Here is a 20,638-nt window from a genome sequence, read left to right on the forward strand (position 1 = left end):
TCAAGACACAGGGATCTGTCATACAGGTAGGGAAGCCCCTCTGGTGCCTTGGCACCCAAGGGGCTTGCACAGTCAGACCCTCCAGCAGAACCGGATTGGGATCATGGTAAGAGGCTCGCCCACGCCTAGAGCCTCGATCCCAACCTCTACCTCTAACTCTGGTAGTGGCTGTGGACTTTTTTTTACAGGGAGGGGTTGCAAGCCACACCCCAACCAGCTATAGTCCTGCTCCTCTAACAATGTGGATTGGGTGCGGCCCCCATGGGAAATAGCGGGAGTACAGCATTGCCATATCTTTAATCCCTCGTTGGCTACCCCCCCTCTCCCTCTTACTCCTCCCTCTTCCTCCCCCTCTCTTTCTTCCTGCCTCTCTCTTACCCCTCCCTCTTTGTGACCTCTCTCTCTCTCTCTCTCTCTCTCTCTCTCTCTCTCTCTCTCTCTCTCTCTCTCTCTCTCTCTCTCTCTCTCTCTCTCTCTCTCTCTCTCTCTCTCTCTCTCTCTCTCTCTCTCTCTCTCTCTCTCTCTCTCTCTCTCTCTCTCTCTCTCTCTCTCTCTCTCTCTCTCATGTTTATTCAACCTGATTTACATTATTATAATAAATAAATAATGATTGCCAGCTTCCCATCCCCCTTTTTTACTTGCTCTCGTTGTCGTTTAAACAACCTGATTTACATTGTTATAATACATAAGTGGTGGTTGCCCTCCTCTCTTCCTTTCTCGTTTATTCAACCTGATTTATATATTATGTTACAATACACAAGCTGTGGTAATGTACGATGAATTTTATTGTATTCTTTATGATTATACATACTGTATAAATATATTTTGACCGACTTTATTTCCACACCACCTGAGAGGTAAAAGTCATGGTGTGTTTTTTTTTAAGAGGTATCCCCAGTAAGCCTATTCCTCTATCTTCACAGCATCTTCGATGAGTTAGGATGAATCCTTGTCATCAGAAGGTGTGAATGTAATGATGAGAGTGTCAATGTAGCCGTCAACCACGACATCTCTCGCTGTATCTTCTGTCTGTAATTTTTCTGCATGTTTTACAGCATCTCTCCAGTTCTCCTTTGTGATCCTTGTGATGGACTCCTCAATGAGTGGCTTGATAGATGCAAGCTTGAAAGTGTTTCTTTTTGCCACATAGTCCTTAACTTGACCCCAAATCAGCTCAATGGGGTTATATTGGCAGTGGTAAAGGGGGAGTCGCACAACTTTATGGTCATTATCTGAAGCCATCTTGTCGACAACGTAATTTGTGTCGGCAGACGAGACGTGTTGGCTGACAAGGTGCAGAAGGTTGTTCTTGAGGATAACTTCTGGCACCACTACGCCTTTTTCTTCCAGCCACTGTCTTATTGTAGCTTTGTTGTCAGCAGCTGTTGGTGTCTTGTGAACTTTTCTTGAGTGATAGGGTGCATTATCCATCACAATTATTGATGCCGGAGGAATACTGGGTACCAGCTGGTTTGTGAACCATTTTTCAAATGTCTCTGCATTCATCTTATCATGGTAATCTCCTGTGTTTTTTGCTTGGAAGACAAGGCCGGCTCCGGGAACAAATCCTTCTTTTGATCCAACGAGCAGAACGATCAAACTACCTCCCTTCCCGGTCGGCACCCTCACTCCTGTAACCTGTCCTGCATTTTCAGTTACCCAACATTTGGAGACCGTGTGGTTTTGGTTTACCCAAGTCTCATCCAAATATATGATGTGCTTGTCTGCCAAGTGTTTCCTCATTTCTCGTAGGAACTTGTCTCGTGCATATTGCACATCATTCCTTTCCAAAAGGAATTTCCGGCCATTATGTTTCACAAAGTGAAATCCAGTCCTTTTCAGTACTCTTCTCAGTGTTTCACGGCTGCCAGGATATCCTATGCTCTCCTTCACTTCTTCAAGAATTTTCTCCAGTGTGGGGATTTCCTTCCTCTCATAGAAGCGTAATACTGTTCTGTGAAGTACACCTTCATTGAAGTTGTCAAAGAAGTCTTCTGCGTTGGGCTTTGATCGTTGTCATTTCTTGGGTGACGTAAACTTCGGTGCGTAATTCTCTGCATTTTCCCTTCCTTCTCTGTTAATATTCTCCACTGTTCTTTCGCTGACGCAAGCTGCTGAAGCTGTGCAGCGATTTTGACTTGTGTGATGGGTTCAAGAATGCTTCCATTCTCTTTCTCCTTTTGAAAATATTCGCGGACGTTGAAGATAACTTCCTTTGCTTGGCTGTGCAGATTCTGGGAGCATGTTGGATGAGCTGCCATATTGAGCGTATCTGGTCGCCGAGTGACCCCTGCCCACCTGACCTCTGATAATCTGACCTCCTTAACATAGCGGGCGTGTCTGGTGTTGCCGCCATAGAGATTTGAATGTTTTTTTCTGTTGGTTATGGCAGCTTATTTTAAAGTAGATTCCTTCACAATATACCTGTGAAACTATTTACTGATTCCAAAAAGTAAAGAAAGCTTGTAGTAAGTATATGTATATATATATATATATATATATATATATATATATATATATATATATATATATATATATATATATATATATATATATATTTATTTTATTTTATTTTTTTTTTTTTTGCCTGGTCAAGGACGCCAGCTGACCTCTCATCACCTGCCTTGGGATGGGTGCGTGGCGCGCGTGACTGGTGCTGCTGCCATGAACACTTTAATGTACAGTAAAACCTCAGCTCACGACCATAATTCGTTCTTAAATCCTGTTCGTCACCCGATTTGTTTGTCCCCTGAATCAATTTTTCCCATAAGAATGTATTGAAATACCATTAATCCGTTCCAGACCAAAAAAAATCATAATTTTGTCCATAAAACCCATTCAAAAATAGACCTTTAATGTATACATGACATGAACGAAATAATTATAGAAAGCCTAAATTGTTTTACCTACCTAAATGTTATGAAAATGATAATAAAATTAATAAAAAGAAAAGGTTATTTACTTGAGAGACTGGACGTTTATGGCATGATGAAATGGAGGAGAGGAGGATGGGGAGGAAGACAGACAAGATCCGAGAAGAAAGTCATGAGAGAGGACTTTGGATGTGCGCAGTTTGCCAGAGCTACACAACAGCTGTGTAGCGTCACAAGTCAGTGCCGCTATGTGGGGCCCTGTTATAGTGAACATCGGCGTGGGAAACATGGAAAGATTGCCAGTCTTCGTCTCTGCCTTGGAAGACCCTTGTCTGCTGGAGATTGACTTCCTAACGTGTGTGGGAGCAAGTTTGGACTTCAAAGAAGGGAAATTAAAGGTACGTGGCCAGGAAGTTCCTTTGATCCTCGGAGGTGATGCTCAGTGTGAGAGGAGTGGGCAGTAGGGTGGTGTTCCTTGCCAGGTGAGTGAGGAAACAGGTGCGATGGATGTGCCACAATCTGCAGTACCTGGACATGGCCAGGATGATGTTGACAGCAACACTGAGAGCCACCAGAGCAGCGAGGATAACGCTGAGGAAGCTACAGTAGAGTGCACCGGTAACATCACCATGCCCAGGAAAAACTGGAGAAAATCGTGGTGGCACAGAGATTATGTTATGTAATATTTTTCGTATGTTCCTGTTTCTATTTTCTTTTGCGCTTATGTTTTGTTTGGTTGTTGTGTGATAGTCGGATTGGCTATCACACAAACTGTTCGCCTGCCGTGAGCTGTTTAACCGTGTTCGTCCCCCGAAATATCGTTCGTTCCCTGGGTCAAGATATTGACAAATTTTTTGGTCATCTTCCGAATTGTTCATCCTTAGAGACGTTCGTCAAGCGAGGTTTTACTGTATTTTTTTCTTACTTATGTCACCTTATTTTAATGTAGATTCCTTCACGTTGTAATCTAAATAAACCTGTAAGACTATTTACACACCCCAAAAAGTAAAGGAAACTTGTAATTAGTATATATATATATATATATATATATATATATATATATATATATATATATATATATATATATATATATATATATATATATATATATATATATATATATATATATATATATATATATATATATATATATATATATATATATATATATATATATATATATATATATATATATATATATATATATATATAGATAGATAGATATATATATATATATATATATATATATATTTATATATATTTATATATATTTATATATATATATATTGTCTGGTCAAGGACACCAGCTGACCTCCCATCACCTGTATGAATGGCGGGCATGATTGGTGTTGCTGCCGTGAGGATTTGAATATAGTTTTTTTTCTTACTTATGTCAGCTTATTTTAAAGTACTTTCCTTCACGATATAATCTAATTATAACTATGGAACTATTTACCCATCCAAAACTGCAAGGAAACCTCTTTATAAGTATATTGTTTTTTTTTAGCAACACTGTAAAATATATATGCCACGTTTCTTGCCAGGCTTATGAATATATTATCAATAATAAGTTTACTGTTCTCTCATACGGTGTAATACTAAGGTTAAATGCATATGTATATTTGCTGACCATATTTGCTAAAGTTTTACTAATATTAGAACTCTGCTGCATCGCTGGCTATGAGACATGCGGCACCACTGTACAGTGGAAATTCCCCAACACAGCCGCACCCAATCCACATTGTTGGAGGAGCAGGACTGTAGGTGAGCCTTGGACAGGGACACTGGTATCCCTGAGGGTAAAAGACCCTGGCTGCCAAAGAAAGGACAGAAAGGGAGGCAAAGACAGCAGAAACAGAATGGGACTGAGCTATGGGACATAGAGGGCACTCACTCCTCACTTGGATAGAATCCACCCACTACCCACCCACACTAGTGCTGCATTACCGCATCAGCAACACTCATCTTTTGATAGAACCTTCAGAAATTTTGGAGACAACCTTAGCTCTCCTGAGGTTATTACTTACATGTCCAGTAAAGTTAAGGTTGCAGTATATAGCAACTTCTGGAAACTATTGAAGTAGAAAAAAAAGTAAAAGGTTGGTAAATATTGAGTAAAGGCATGTGGCTTTGATGTTTGTGTTGTTGAGATGGCAGCCATATTCTTGAGCTTGATTTTATCACTTTGGGAGGTGGTTGCATAGTGGATAAGGTGGTGAGCGTGGGATGGGGCAGACATCCACGCGTAGGTTCGAATCCCACCACGTACAGCCTTGAACACTTTGCCATTTGTTGAGTGGTTTAAAGTTACCTACATGTCACCATGATATCCAGGCTCTAGGTGGTTATACCCAAGATGAGCTTGGGTGGTGATATGGGCCCTAATTTGGGTACCACTATAAATAAAATTGCCTGTGCCACTAATAGGCAGAAGCTGAACAGCGCTTCCAATGCACTCTTGAAGTGTGCCTACAGGCGCTATAGGCCTTAACGTGAAAAAAAAAAAAAACTAGCATCCTAAACCTAACTAAAACTAACCAAACAAGAAGTGTTTATGTAAATAAGGTTCAGTTAAGTAAAGATTGGTATGGCAAGACCAAGATAAAAACATGGGAGTCGTCATCACGAGAGTCTAAGTATTAACCTTGATAGGAGAAGCTCAGGTTGTCTTCATGTCATCCGAACCTTCATATGAAGACCTGGGTATACTAGTGAACATCTCTATGAAATTCCTTAACTATGTGACAACTACTGTTAAGAGAGCAGCAGGACTCATTAACAACCTACTTCAAGCTACTTTGCCTGCCATCATTCTTTGATTGTCTTACCCACTACTAACAGATAAGGGGCAGGCATGTATTTATTATATTTATTTTTGGTTACTTGCTGTTTTTGTCAAATTAACTAACAGATGTTGACTACCCTGAAGACTATCAAGACTATCAGTTTTCATGGATAGTTCAGTAAAAGTCTGTTAATCAGATGAGCAGGGGACCAGGAGTGTGTGGGATTATTAGATTTGTTGCATTATTGGGATGTAACCCTGAAAACACTATACAGTAAAGTCCCGGGTTACGTCGGTCTCGAGTTACGTCAAACTCGTAGTTACATCAGTCCACTTTAAGGCATTTAAGATTAAAAAAATTGAAAATTTATAAATCGTAAAGCGCGGGATTTATTGTTATTGTTGGTGGTTACCCGTCACACCGCCCGCCTCACGCTTGAATACAATAACACCATGCCTCAGTTCCACCACACCTACTTCTGCATTTACTGACTCAAGTTCTTAGTATCTTGCTCAATGGCACCAAAGAGAAAACTCCTTAGTGACAGTAGTGATGCTAAGAAAAGGAAAACCATTACGCTACAAGAAAAAGAAGACGTAATTAAAGACATGAGAAGGGAGGCAGCAGCTGTGTGTGAGGGAGTGAAGAAGAAAATGGGAAGCCCGTTACCATGACAACGGGGAGGTTGACGACCTTGAGGGTTCGCGCACCCATCACAACAATAACAATTCTGGAGCCTTCGCCTGGGCCACACGACACTCGCAGCTCACTTGCATCGTCTGTGCCTGTCTGCTGATCCCTATTGCCCTTTCCTATTGCATTTTCTGCCCCGCTGCCCACGCTTCTACTCCCACCGCACTGCACTACGCTCCCAGCTGTCTGCCCTGGGCGTCACAACATTCAACCTGCCCACCCTCCTGGCGGCCTCAGGGCCATCCCTCTCGGCAACCTGCAGTCCTTCGTGTTCGTGGCCCTAATCAACAACAAAAACAAACTTGTGTTTCATATTCCTATATAGTTGTAAATAATATAACAATATAACCTTTAACTTACCTGAATGACCATAAACAATGATTGGTTGAAAACTCCATAATATGCTTTGAAATGTACGGAAACTCGAGTTACGTACAAAATCAAGTTACGTCATGTTTCAGGAACGTAACTCTGACGTAAACCGAGACCTTACTGTATATACTTAAGTAACAGACTTTTACTATACATCTAAAAAATATGGGATTACCAGCCTAGTAACAATACAGATATACACATCCCATCAAAGCTTCCATGGCCATTTCTTCGCAACAGACGCTCCATCAGCCCCAAGTTCTGGTCTCACTTCACCACCTACAACGCCAGCACGAGCAAGGATGACGAGGGAAGTGTTGAGGTGATGTCTCGAGTGTCCAGTGCTGTAGGGGAACTGTACAGCAGTGCTACAGCTTTCCTGCCACAGATACACAGGTAGATGCTCTCTTTCACCCTTCACCTGTGGCCTTGTATAGGAAAGCAGTACTGTCCTTTACATGTTCTTACTTTACCTCACTACTTCTCTTCCTCACTCATACTTACTCTCTCTTTGACAGGTGTGAGATGCTGTGTGAGAAAACAGGTGCCAAGTATGAGGAGTATGTGCCGGGGGGTCTAATGGAGCACTTCAAGCTACACCTCAGAGCCACACTACACAGCCAAATGCCAGCTGCCTTCACTCTCCTTTTCCAGAAATTCTATGCTGCAGCCTTCAAAGTTTTTTACTACACTGAGATTGGAAGTCAGGGTGAGCTGAAATTATTTAGTTGTATGGAATGGTGTATGTGTGTGTGTGTGTGTGTGTGTGTGTGCATGTGTTTGTGTGTGTGTGTTCAGTGAAAGTATTGTAGGTGGTTATAATTTTATTCATTTTTACATCTTTATAATTTTAGAATTTGAAGTGCAGGCAACCCTCGCTTAACAAACGGGTTACGTTCCTAAAAACCTCTGTTGCTTAATTTTCGTTTAACCAATTATAACAAGTTTGACCCCTGACTTGAGCTTCCATTGAGAGTAAACAAAGTGAGAGTGCATCATATAGTACAGTGAAAAATTTAATGAAAGTAAAAATTATGAAGTTAAACATTTAAGCAGTTTAATTTAAGACTAAGTCATTATAATGTACACTAATGTATGTATGTAAGTAAATCTATAATGTAGATGATCTTAAATTTATGAAGGGAGGGAGAGTGGAGCAGGAAATACGCTAGCTGGCAACCTGTAGAATGTAAGCAAAGGGCGCATCATTGTATCGCATACAAAACTTATGTACAACATTTCCACAAGGCTTTCCATTTTATCCATTGCGGAGTTATGAGTTAAGGTGATTCTTTTAGCTTCCAAGGAAGATATGATCTCACCAGCCTTCTTAATAGAGTCTGCTGACTTGAAAATAGTAGAGACAGTAGATGGAGTCAAGATGGTGGCAATGCTATTAGTTTTCTCTCCTCTTGTGTCTGTGAATGATATCCAGCTTCACATCGAGAGTAAGACACTTCCTGGTCTTCGTAGCAATGCTAGGTGACATTGCAGGGCATTTTGGTGGCATGTTGAGCGAAGGAAGACGAGCTGCTGCTGACGCTGTTATTGTTTTGAACTGGGAGAGTGAGTGGTGCGCGTTTTGTCCATGAGAGGTGCTGGTGTATTCAAAAGCCTGTCAGCTTACGTGATACAGTGGGGCTTTCATACTTGGATAAAATTTCGTTAAAGCTAGTTTGGTGTTTGTTAAACGAGCAGATGGTAGTAAAAGGAAACCTTCGTTGCAGCAAAATTTTGTTGTGTGAATCTTCGTTAAGCAGGGTTTGCCTATATATGCAATTCTCATTACTATTATCTTTTATTTTAATATTGCAAGTATGTATGTACATTCAGACAAGTTGGAGGGGGGAGATGGAAGGAAAAACAGGTGTAAGGAGTTGAGTTTATTTATGCCTACATCTTCAGGAGAACAGTCCCGCTGAAGAAGCTGTAGGCTAAACCAATCATAAATAAACTCAACTCCTTACACCTGTGTTCCCCTGCACCTCTCCCCATTACAAGTATTTTGATGCAGTTTTGAAATCTGCCATCAAACCAGAAAATTGTGTTACTCACTTGACTTATGTTTGTAACAGTGGAGGAGTCTGACGAGCCAACTGAGGAAGCTATCCAGTGTGGTGGGTGTGAGGCGTCAGCTGATGCTTGTCACTGTCAGGCCATCACCAACACGTTCACTCAGGTCAATAGGTGAGGTGCCTTGCTGTGCGGGTGTCCCTCTGATCCTTCTTTTCCTTCCCTCTTCCTCTGTTCCTTCTTTTTATTCCCTGTCTTCCTTTATCCCTTAATTTCATTCCCTCTCTTCCTCTGCCTTTCTTTCCAATTCAGCATTATTCTATTTATCTTGTATTATTTAGCACCAAGTAAGTGTGTTTTAACTCAAACTTTTAACTAGTTCTCTCTTCCCTTTGAACATTCTACTTTATCCTCATTAAGCACCAAGTGAGTGTGTTTTAACTTAATATATGGCTAGGAGTAATGTAATCTTTAATTTTAACCACTGTTCTTTGTCTCTCCTTCCACAGACAGTTGCTAGAGCTGGACTTGTTAGAAAGGCTTGCAGGTGACATGATTTCCTCTCAGCTTCTCTCCACCATCACTTCCCATGTTACCTCCACCTGCAGGGACTCCTATGATCAGTCTCGTATCACACAATTAGAAAAGGTGTGTACTATTTGTACCCTTGAGATTGTCCTTAACCCCTTATGTGCGACCAGCCTACATATCAGCAGGTGAAATTTGAAACTGTAATGCCGATCAACTTACATATAGCAAGGGCTGTAAAAAACTGGTGGTAAGAGGTAGCGAGCTGGCATTAGTACCATTGGAAAGAGCGTTTCCTGTCGGTCAGGACTGACTATTGTAATGCTGGCCCGCGCTGCTTATTAGCAGTCCACCTCCACAATCTCCACGTGATTCACAGAGGGTCTGGTCGACCTTGTCCCTCCCTCGTCCCTCCCTCTTCCCACTTCCTCTCCCCTCCCAGGGCCCTCCCTTCCTTTGTGTGCGCTGTGTATACCTCTGGCACGCACATACACTCATACATATGCACACAAAACTATGTGTGTACCAGAAATGAGCCACATTTTTTAAATTTTTTTTATTTATTTATTTTTTTATTTATTTTTTTTTTTTTTTGGTGTATTTACCTAGTTGTAGATTTACAGGGCCTGGGCTTTATGCTCGTGTGGCCCCGTCTTCATATCTACACTTATCCATTTTTTCTTTAAAACTATGTACACTTTTTGCTGACACCACTTCCTCACTCAAACTGTTCCAAGTCTCAACACATCTTTGTGGGAAACTAAATTTTTTAACATCTCTCAGACATCTTCCCTTCCTCAGTTTCTTACTATGCGATCTTGTGCTTCTAATGTCATATTCTTCTCTAAGGATTAGTTTCTCATTATCCACTTGATCCATTCTGTTAATCAATTTATAAACTTGTATCAGATCCCCTCTCTCTCTTCTCTGTTCCAGGGTTGGTAGATCCATAGCTTTTAGTCTCTCCTCATATATCATCCCTTTAAATTCTGGAACCATTCTTGTAGCCATTTTTTGTAGTCTCTCCAATTTTCTTATGTGTTTCTCTTTATGGGGGGTCCACACAACTCCTGCATATTCCAATCTAGGTCTTATTTTAGTACTTATCAATTTCTTCATCATTTCTTTGTCCATATAGTGAAATGCTAATCCAATATTTCTTAGCAAATTATACGTCTCTCTGAAAATTCTATCAATATGGCTTACTGGTTGATTGTTTTCTTCCATTGTCACTCCCAAGTCCTTTTCCTTTTTTACTTTTTCTAGTTCTACTCCATCTCCCATCTTATAGATTCCCACTGGTCGTCTTTCACTTTTTCCCATTTCCATGACATGGCTTTTGTCCACATTGAATTCCATCTCCCATTTTTTACTCCATTTCCAGATCTTGTTTAAGTCTTCCTGTAGTATTTCACAATCCTCTTTTTGTTTAATGACTCTGCACAGTTTCGCATCGTCCGCAAACAGATTTATGTAGCTGTTCACTCCCTCTGGCATGTCGTTTATATATACGAGAAAAAGTATTGGTGCCAATACTGACCCTTGTGGCACTCAGCTGTCTACTGTTCTCCACTTGGACTTCATATCTTTAACTATCGTCCTTATTTCTCTCCCCCCTCAAGTAATTTTTCATCCATCTCAATGTGCTTCCTTTTAAGCCACCCTTCTCTTCTAACTTCCATAGTAATCTTTCATGTGGCACTTTATCAAACGCCTTTTTTAAATCTAAATAAGTACAGTCAATCCATCCCTTTCTCTCTTGTACTTTATCAACTGTTCTAGAGTAGAAATTCAATAAATTTGTTACACATGACCGACCTTTTCTAAAACCAAATTGGCTATTTGATAATAATTTGTTGTCTTCAAGAAACTCAATCCATTGCTTCTTTATTACTTTTTCACACATCTTGCATATTACACTAGTTAGTGATACCAGTCTGTAATTTAAAGGTTCTTCCTTGTGTGTGTGTGTGTGTGTGTGTGTGTGTGTGTGTGGGTGGTTGTAGGAGATGATAGCTATATGATGCAAACATTCATGTGGTGTTACGATGTTGCACCACTCATTCTAGAGTGGTGCAACGCATCAGGGCCTCTATACGCAAAACTTGCGTTTGACAGGTGAAACCCCGGTTTTCTGTTGTCCCGCAGGGAGGATATTTTCTTCATTTTTCAGACTTTGGCGGCCCGCCATGGCTGAACCAGAGCACTTAGAGAGTTGCGGATTTCGATTTCAGATGTGGAAAAATATGATCTACAATCCCATAAGAAAAAAAAATCCCTTGGTGAAAATTAAAAAATACCTAGAAATGGTTGGCCGGCAGGGAAGGAAGGTAAAAAAAACCAGTTGTACGTAAGGGATTAAGAGTGTGAATGGTGTGTGTGAGTGTAAATTGTCTTGTTTAGCCTGGCCTGGTAAATATATAGGCAGATTTTTACTATAACCTTAACCGTGGGTGGAGAATGTGGTGGTGGGATGGCTTGAAGTGGTGTCTGGGCAGTCTTGGTAAATAGATAGATAGATTTTCTTTTTAATCTCTGCAGTAGGTGAAGAATGTGTTGGTCAGGTGGCTGGAGGTGGTGATTGATAGATTTTTCTTCAATTTTTCCACAAGATGGAGAATGTGGTAGTGTGGTGGCTGGAGGTGGTGTCTGGGCTGGCTTAGTAAGTACATAGATAGATTTTTATTTTAATCTTTTCAGTGGGTGGAGAATGTGGTGGTGGGATGGCTGGAGGTGGTGTACTGTGGTGGCCGAGGGAAGTTATCGTCTGCCGAACCAGCAGTGCAGAACGTGGTGGCTGAGAACCTGCAGCAGACCTACATGACAGCATTGTACCATACCTACACCACCACTAGGATTGACCAGCTCTTCAACATCCTCATTGGTGAGTGCAATGGGGCAGGAGTACTTGATGAATTGTTTTGCCTATTGATGATGATGCCACTATCATTTATAAGAACACTAGACCTTAAGGATAAGTGTTAGAAGCCATCACACCTGCACATGGCAGTTCTTGTATGAATATCTGGACCTCTCTAATGACTTGCCACTAACAACTCTATTACTGAGTCTATCCCATTCATCTACCATTCTGAAAAAAATAATTTTCTATTTCTTTTCTTTTAAATCTTTCTCTTTCAAGCTTGAACTCACTGCTTTTTTTCTAACCTGGTTACTGAGTCTAGGAATTTTATTTTTGTCAGCCTTAATAAACCTTCCTATCTTTTTTTTTTTTTTTTTTATAAAACTTCAGTATCATACCTCCACCTGATCTTTTCTTTCTTTATCTCCAGAATACCCAGAGTCTCAGCCAGCTCTCGAGGACATTAGAGAGTGTCTGGACCGCACACACCTTAGAGATTGCCTTGTGGAATCCCTGCGGTCTGCTTTTCAGGTATGTTAGATCATGTCATCACTTGATCAACATCTACTGTTTTCATCATTCCTCAGTTAGTCTTCTGTTATTAGGAAGGACAATTTGTTCATAAGGCATCAATGCTGATACTTCTTTTCTTCCACCGATCCACATACACTGTAACAATGAACTTAATTCCTCTGCCTCCACTCACAGACTCGCCTTCTCCATCCAGGCGTGAACACAACTGATGTCCTTCACGCCTACATTTCTGCCATCAAGGCGCTGCGGGTGCTGGATCCCAAGGGAGTGCTGCTGGAACTAGTGTCAGAACCCGTGAGGTAGGACGAAAGCAAGAAAATACAGTGGTACTTCGACATATGAATTTAATTCGTTCCATGACGATCATTTTATATAAAAAAAATTGTATATCAAATCAATTTTTCCCATAGAAATTAATGGAAGTATAATTAATTCGTTCTAGTGATATGAATTTACCCCCACAAAAAAAATATTAACATGCTTTAAATGCCAACCAAATATAGATTTGATATAAGATAAATACAATGTTTATTGTATGCATGATATAAATGTACTATATTGCCCAAAATAACAACTTAACCCACAAAACTTGGGACATGTCGATAGACATTCATCACACAAGACTCAGGGCACGTCGATAGACGTTTTCACGTTTTTGGGCTATATTTTGGCTATTTTCTTCCCGTCTTCTTTACTTGTGAGCTGACAACATTCATCAGGAGTAAACATATGCTATATGTCACTGTGTCACCAACTCCCACGATGGATGCTGGTAACCAGTGATTTCACAGTGTCTGATTCCGCCACCTCTCCCGCTCGCCTTACTTCTACACCTCAGGTCTCTTGCCATGTTGCGGGGAGACAACATTTGAATGAGAGTGGTATCAGAACAGGCGACAGGAAAGAGAGAGAGATACAAGGGGCCCATTTTCTATCGCTCTAGCCAAGGCCGCTAAACCTGATCGGACGCAAGGCCATGAACACCGATGATACCACTTCATTCAACCTGTGATATTTTGGTAACCATAGCATCTAGAGACTTCTGTTTTTTTGCATTGCAAAAAGGAAGAGTTGCTTGTGGGCAGAACACCATTTGTACTCACTCGTTTATTGAATTTCCAAGTGTAATCAGTATGTGAATACAGGCTATTTTGTGTTTCTCGCCAAACCTGCCAAGTTAGCGAAAGCGAAAACTCCCAACTTGCATTCCTACTTACCGACGCTGTGATAGAACTTCGTATATGTAGTACGGAGGAGGAATTGGCGAGTTATCCATGCCTTACTATTGGCACGCCTCATGACCTGGAGTTTCTCTTTTAACACCTTAGATGCTTTAACCCTTAACTTCCGGCGGTCGTATATAAACGTTTGCGTCAGAACGTCTGAAGTGACGGGATTCGTCCCAGTAATCAAGATTTTTCCCGGCGTAATTTTAAGTCTCTCGCGCGCTCTCTTGAGGCGGATGGTGAGTAGAAGTATCTGGCATCTTTTACCACACAAGTGTTTCCACAAGAGCTCCTAATTTTAGAGGTAACTGAACTGTTTTCCCGTTTTATGGGCGACACTTGGCAACTCCGGTGACGCTGGGTAGAAAGGTCAGTGATAACAGCGAAGGATCGGGTCAGATTGTAAATCACCATGGAGCAAGGCAGAACCCTTTTACTTAGCAGTGGTTCTGAGCTAGAAGAAAGTGACAGTGAATATATAGAAGAAGAAACTGGGGAAAGTGAAGAGACTAGTAGTGAGGACACGGATGTAGAGCATCATTCACCTGCTTTCTCAGGAGAACAGACAGAGAGACAGAGACTCTTACACAGTATAAGTGACAGTGAAGGCAATAATGATGAAGAACAGACTCCAGATAATGTGTCAAGGACACAGAGTGTTTCTAGGAGACGAGGCATGCGCGTGCTCCTCGCGTTCTGGGGAGACGATCAAGGGGGCGTGGCAGAGGTGGCGCGAGACCCCGACCTGTCTTTCAATGGAGGGAATTCAATGATGATTTTTCCCAGTTATGCCTGATTTATCTGTGTCTCCTGGCATAACAGCTGAATTCCCTCCTGTGCAACACAATTGTGACTATTTCATGGCGTTTCTCAGTGATGCTTTCTTGGACCATATAGTGAGTGAGAGCAACACTTTTCATGATGAAGAAACAGCAGATGATGATGATGTGCCCCATAGCTCTCACGAGAAAGAGTGGAAAAACATCACAAGAAATGAACTCCTGACGTTCATAGCCGTCACGCTTCTTATGAGTCATTCGAGAAAAGCTTTGAGGCATGATTATTGGAAGAAGAGTGATCTGCTGTACATGCCAATCTTTGCACGGTACATAACAAGGGACAGATATGACAACATATTGAAATACCTTCACTTCTGCAATGTTAAAACTGATGATCCACTCTGGAAAATTAGGCCTGTCATACAGTCTCTCGTAAATAAATTCAAGTCCTTTTCAAGCCATTTCAAAACCTAGTGATAGATGAGTCACTTATGCTTTTCAAGGGAAGACTCATTTTCAAGCAATATATACCATCAAAGCGACATCGCTTTGGTGTGAAAATGTATATCATATGTGATTGTGAACACACACACACACACACACACACACACACACACACACACACACACACACACACACACACACACACACGTGTCTCAGAAATCAGTGATATATACACACACACACACACACACACACACACACACACACACACACACACACACGTGTCTCAGAAATCAGTGATATGTCCTTGTCCTTCCTCTCTCTCTCTCTCTCTCTCTCTCTCTCTCTCTCTCTCTCTCTCTCTCTCTCTCTCTCTCTCTCTCTCTCTCTCTCTCTCTCTCACACACACACACAGAGAGAGAGAGAGAGAGAGAGAGAGAGCGTCGCTCTCCGGGCTGTTTCCTCTTGACTGGTCACACCATTCGGAGGAGGAAACTTTGATAAGGCAATAACTAAACTCTCAGACGTCATATCGAGCTGGAAAGTACATCATTGTATTCAGAATAACACAGAGAAAATAATTATCAGTATTCAAACTGTGTTCTGACAATTTTTAGGTGTACCATTTTTCCCCGTCATTAGACAGGAAAAAATATTTTAATCCCCGGAAGTTAAGGGTTAAAGGCCCTGGGGTTCTCAGAATGATACACCAACAATGGTTTGACTTTACAGTCACCACTAGTATTAGCACACAGGCCCAAGTCACAGATACGCACACCACGTTCATATTTTGCAATTATCTTGTGTTTCATATCCATATCGAGACTCTTCTAAGTTTCTTCTTTTCAGCCTTCTTAATTTTATTTTGGGAACCCATGATCATGAGGTCTTGAGTTCACAAAACTTAAGAAAAAATACACACTGCCAAAGAGCACAGACACATACAGGCAACCCCCACTTAACGAAGGGGTTATGTTCCTAAAAACCCTTCGTTAAGCGAAACTTCGTTAAGCGAACTGATTATAACAAGTTTAACCCCTGACTTGAACTTCCATTGAGAGTAAACAAAGTGAGAGAGCATCATAGTACAGTGAAAGATTTAATGAAAGTAAAAATTATGAAGTTAAACATTTAGGCAGTTTAATATACGGAGGAGGTAGCAGACACCTACCGAAACACTAACTTACTCTCAGTGAGATCTAACAGCACTAGTTCAGGGGGTGGTGTGAACCTTCTATTAAAGCTAGTTGTGATCTTGCTGAACATTCCCTTTGTGTGTCACAACTCAAGAGGGCAGTCACAGCCTACCCTCTAAAGACAACTCTCCTTCTTCACACAAAACTACATGTACTTACCACACATACACCCTTCACTTGAAAATAAAAATTTAAAAGAAAAATGGGAACTCGTTATAATGCCTCGGAGTCCCCTTCTGGAGAGGGGACCAAAAATGTCCCCAGGTCGGACGCCTCTCTTGTTAATGACCCCAAATGCGTTGACACCTCCCTCAACTTTTTCTACATTAACTTATGCAATTTAATTTGAGAGTGACTGTTAAGTCGAAGCCAGATGGTGGAAAACTCAAAAGACTCAAGAGCGTGGGCATGAGAGCAAGTTAAGTCGTTGCGCACATAGACACAACATCCAGCTTTGGAATGAAAATGAAAATAGAGAAAGTAGGAGGGAACAGAAAAGGGGCTACTGTCAGTTGCCTCAGACAGCTGTGTTTCGGTGAGAAAAAGATGAGGTTTAGTAGAGGAGAGGTGGTGTTCCACAGATTGAAAATTAGATCTAAGATTCGTGGTCTTAGATCTAATTTTCAATCTGTGGAACACCACCTCTCCTCTACTAAACCTCATCTTCTTTTTCTCACCGAAACACAGCTGTGTGAGGCAACTGACAGTAGCCCTTCTCTGTTCCTCCTACTTTCTATTTTCATTTTCATTCCAAAGCTGGATGTTGTGTCTATGTGCGCAACGACTTAACTTGCTCTCATGCCCACGCTCTTGAGTCTTTTGAGTTTTCCACCATCTGGCTTCGACTTAACAGTCACTCTCAAATTAAACTCATCTGTGCTGTTTATCTCTCCCTTAACTCTTCTGACTATAGTAAATTCTTTGACTACTTAACTTCCAAAGTGGAGCACATTCTGTCCCTCTACCCTTTCACTGAGATTTCCATTCTTGTAGATTTCAATGTTCACCACCAGCTTTGGCATTCCTCTCCCTTCACTGACCATCCTGGTGAACTAGCCTTCAACTTTGCTATCCTCCATGACCTAGAGCAACTGGTGCAATACCCTACTCATATTCCTGACCGTCTTGGAGACACGCCCAACATTCTTGATCTCTTCCTCACCTCTAATCCTTCTCCTTATGCTGTCACCCTTTCATCTCCGTTGGGCTTCTCCGATCACAATCTCATTTCTATATCTTGTCCTATTTCTCCAATCCCTCCACAGGATCACCAAAAGCAAAGGTGCCTTTGGCGTTTTGCCTCTGCCAGCTGGGGGGGACCTGAGGAGGTATTATGCTGATTTTCCCTGGAATGATTACTGCTTCCGTGTCCGAGACCCATCTCTTTGTGCTGAACGCATAACAGAGGTGATAGTGTCTGGCATGGAAACGTACATTCCTCATTCTTTATCTCAACCTTAAACCTTGGTTTAACTCAGCCTGTTCTCATGCTATACATGATAGAGAGGTTGCCCACAAAAGGTACTTGAGTCTTCCATCTCCTGAATCTCATGCACTTTATATCTCTGCCTGGAATCATGCCAGGTCTGTTCTTCAACTTGCAAAACACTCCTTCATAAGTAGAAAATGTCAAAATCTTTCAAACTCAAACTCCCCTTGAGACTTCTGGCATCTAGCCAAAAATATCTCAAATAACTTCACTTCTTCATCTTTCCCTCCTTTATTTCATCCCGATGGCACCACTGCCATCTCTTCTGTCTCTATAGCTGAACTCTTCTCTCAAACCTTTGCTCACAACTCCACCTTGGACGATTCTGGGCTTGTCCCTCCCACTCCTCCTTCTGACTATTTCATGTCTACAACCAAAATTATTCGTAATGATGTTTTCCATGCCCTCGCTGGCCTAAACCCTCGGAAGGCTTATGGTCCTGATGGGATACCTCCTATTGTTCTCAAAAACTGTGCTTCCATGCTTGCACCTTGCCTGGCCAAACTCTTCCAACTTTGTCTATCGACTTCTACCTTTCCTTCCTGCTGGAAGTTCGCCTGTTCCTAAAAAGGGTGACCGTTCTAACCCCTCAAACTACCGTCCTATAGCTTTAATCTCTTGCTTGTCTAAAGTTTTTTTAATCTATCCTTAATAGGAAGATTCTCAAACATCTGTCACTTCACAATCTGTCTGATCGCCAGTATGGCTTCCGTCAAGGTCGCTCTACTGGTTATCTTTTGGCTTTCCTTACTGAATCTTGGTCATCCTCTTTAAGAACTTTCAGTGAAACTTTTGCTGTAGCGTTAGACATATCAAAAACTTTTGATAGAGTCTGGCACAAAAGCTTTAATTTCCAAACTGCCATCCTATGGCTTCTATCCTTCTGTGCAACTTTATCTCATGTTTCCTTTCCGACCGCTCTATTGCTGCTGTGGTAGACAGCCACTGTTCTTCTCCTAAATCTATTAACCCCTTCCTTACCACAGCCACTCCCCGATATAAACAAAGCGTTCCCCTCCTATACCGCAGCCCCCTGCCCGTGTGCGCACGTGCCTCACGGCCAGATCTACACATTATATTTCTTTCTAACTCAGTGTTATGTACTTTTTACTAAACATATTTTTGTCATTTTATTAATAAAAGAAAACGTAAACATAATCATAAATTGTACACTAATCATAAATTCAGCACCACACACTCTGCACCTTGTGAGGGTGGCCCTGAGGCAGTCATAACTAGGCTGCTCCCCCTCACTTGCCGAGAGGGTTTCAACATTGCTGTCACTATCACTCTCTCCTATTTCTTTTTCAGGATCATAGTCTGAATCATATTCATCTGGAGAGTCATCCAGTATATCCTCACTATCTGTCTCATAATTATGATAATCCTCATCGTTGCTACACGAAGCAGACGCCATTATCTCTAACTAGAGTCAATAGAACAGTTTCACCACGGCCGATACTAGAGAACTGATGTTCTTGGGGGGAGTGTGGGAATAATATATGTCAAAGAATAGTGATTGGCTTTATAGTTTATGCATGAAAAATTAACTCCGATATTGATTGGCTAGTGGGGGGGATGGTTTTGTTACGCTGGGGTGGCTAAAAATAACGCCTCCAGTGTTTGTTTGTTTATAGTGAACCACGTGGAGCATGAAAAAGGCAAAATCCGCACTCAGGCCACGGTTATACGGAAATGTATTGGTGTGTGCGCACGTACAGCGGCATCTTGCGGTACCACGAGGTCGCTTTTGCGCGTGGTACGCACATACCACAAAGCAGTCTTGCGGTAAGGAAGGGGTTAACAGTTGTGTTTCTCAGGGTTCTGTCCTATCACCTACTCTCTTTCTATTATTTATTAATGACCTTCTTAACCAAACTTCTTGCCTTATCCACTCCTACACTGATGATACCACCCTACATCTTTCCGTGTCCTTTCAGAGACAACCAACCCTTCAGGATGTCAACAGATCACGCAGGGACGCCACAGAACGCCTGACTTCCGATCTTTCTAAGATTTCTGATGGGGGCAGAGAAAATCTAGTAGTTTTCAATGTCTCAAAAACTCAATTCCTCCATTTATCAAGTCACCACAGCCTTCCAGACAACTATCCCCTCTTCTTCATGACACTCAACTGTCTCCCTCTTCCACAATGAATATCCGCGGTCTGTCCTTGCTCATAATCTTAACTGGAAACTTCACATCTCATATCTTGCTAAAACAGCTTCTATGAAGTTAGGTGTTCTGAGGCATCTCCGCCAGTTTTTCTCGCACCTCCAACTGCTTACTCTGTATAAGGGCCTTATCCGTCCCTGTATGGAGTACTCTTCACATGTTTGGGGGGTTCCAGTCACACAGTTTTACTAGATAGGGTGGAATCAAAAGCTCTTCGTCTCATCAACTCCCCTCCTCTGACTAACTGTCTTCAGCCTCTCTTTCTCACCGCCAGAATGATGCATCTCTTTCTATCTTTTATCGCTATTTTCATGCTAACTGTTCTCCCCTCCTCCTGCGGCCTCGCTGCACAAGGCTTTCTTCTTCCTCTCATTCCTATTCTGTCCAACTCTCTAATGCAAGAGTTATTCATCTCTTTCACTGGTAAACTCTGGAACTCCCTCCCTGAATCTGTATTTCCGAATTCCTACGACTTGTCTTCTTTTAAGAGAGAGGTATCAAGGCATTTGCTCCCCAATTTTGGCGGACGCTTTTACACTTTAAAGAGCCAGCACTCAAGTGGGCCTTTTTTTTTTTTTTTTTATCTTTTTTTTATCTTTTTTTTTTTTTTTATTTATTTATTTTTTTTTTTTTTTGCCCTTGGCTGGCCCTCTTCCCGACTTAAAAA

The 20,638-nt window shown here is 41.5% G+C and overlaps 1 protein-coding gene across 4 annotated transcripts in view; it reads left to right on the forward strand.

The window, feature by feature from the left end:
• The window catches only part of LOC123500117 (anaphase-promoting complex subunit 2-like), a 91,045-nt gene that overhangs the window by 13,080 nt on the left and 57,327 nt on the right, over positions 1-20,638 (forward strand). For 3 of the 4 annotated variants that reach the window (XR_006673180.1, XM_045248780.1, XM_045248782.1), the window contains exons 2-8: positions 6,965-7,120; positions 7,243-7,433; positions 8,800-8,911; positions 9,247-9,385; positions 11,966-12,149; positions 12,559-12,659; positions 12,837-12,961. Coding sequence is in view for 3 of the 4 variants with exons in the window: in XM_045248780.1 (XP_045104715.1) it covers positions 6,965-7,120; positions 7,243-7,433; positions 8,800-8,911; positions 9,247-9,385; positions 11,966-12,149; positions 12,559-12,659; positions 12,837-12,961 (1,008 nt within the window). In the remaining variant the exon portion in view is untranslated. Of the gene's footprint in view, positions 1-3,098; positions 3,272-6,964; positions 7,121-7,242; positions 7,434-8,799; positions 8,912-9,246; positions 9,386-11,965; positions 12,150-12,558; positions 12,660-12,836; positions 12,962-20,638 lie in introns of those variants that run through there. The other variant, XM_045248781.1, reaches the window with a different exon arrangement.

This window comes from Portunus trituberculatus, chromosome 50 (assembly GCF_017591435.1).
Source record: "Portunus trituberculatus isolate SZX2019 chromosome 50, ASM1759143v1, whole genome shotgun sequence".
NCBI classification, from domain to species: Eukaryota; Metazoa; Arthropoda; class Malacostraca; order Decapoda; family Portunidae; genus Portunus; species Portunus trituberculatus.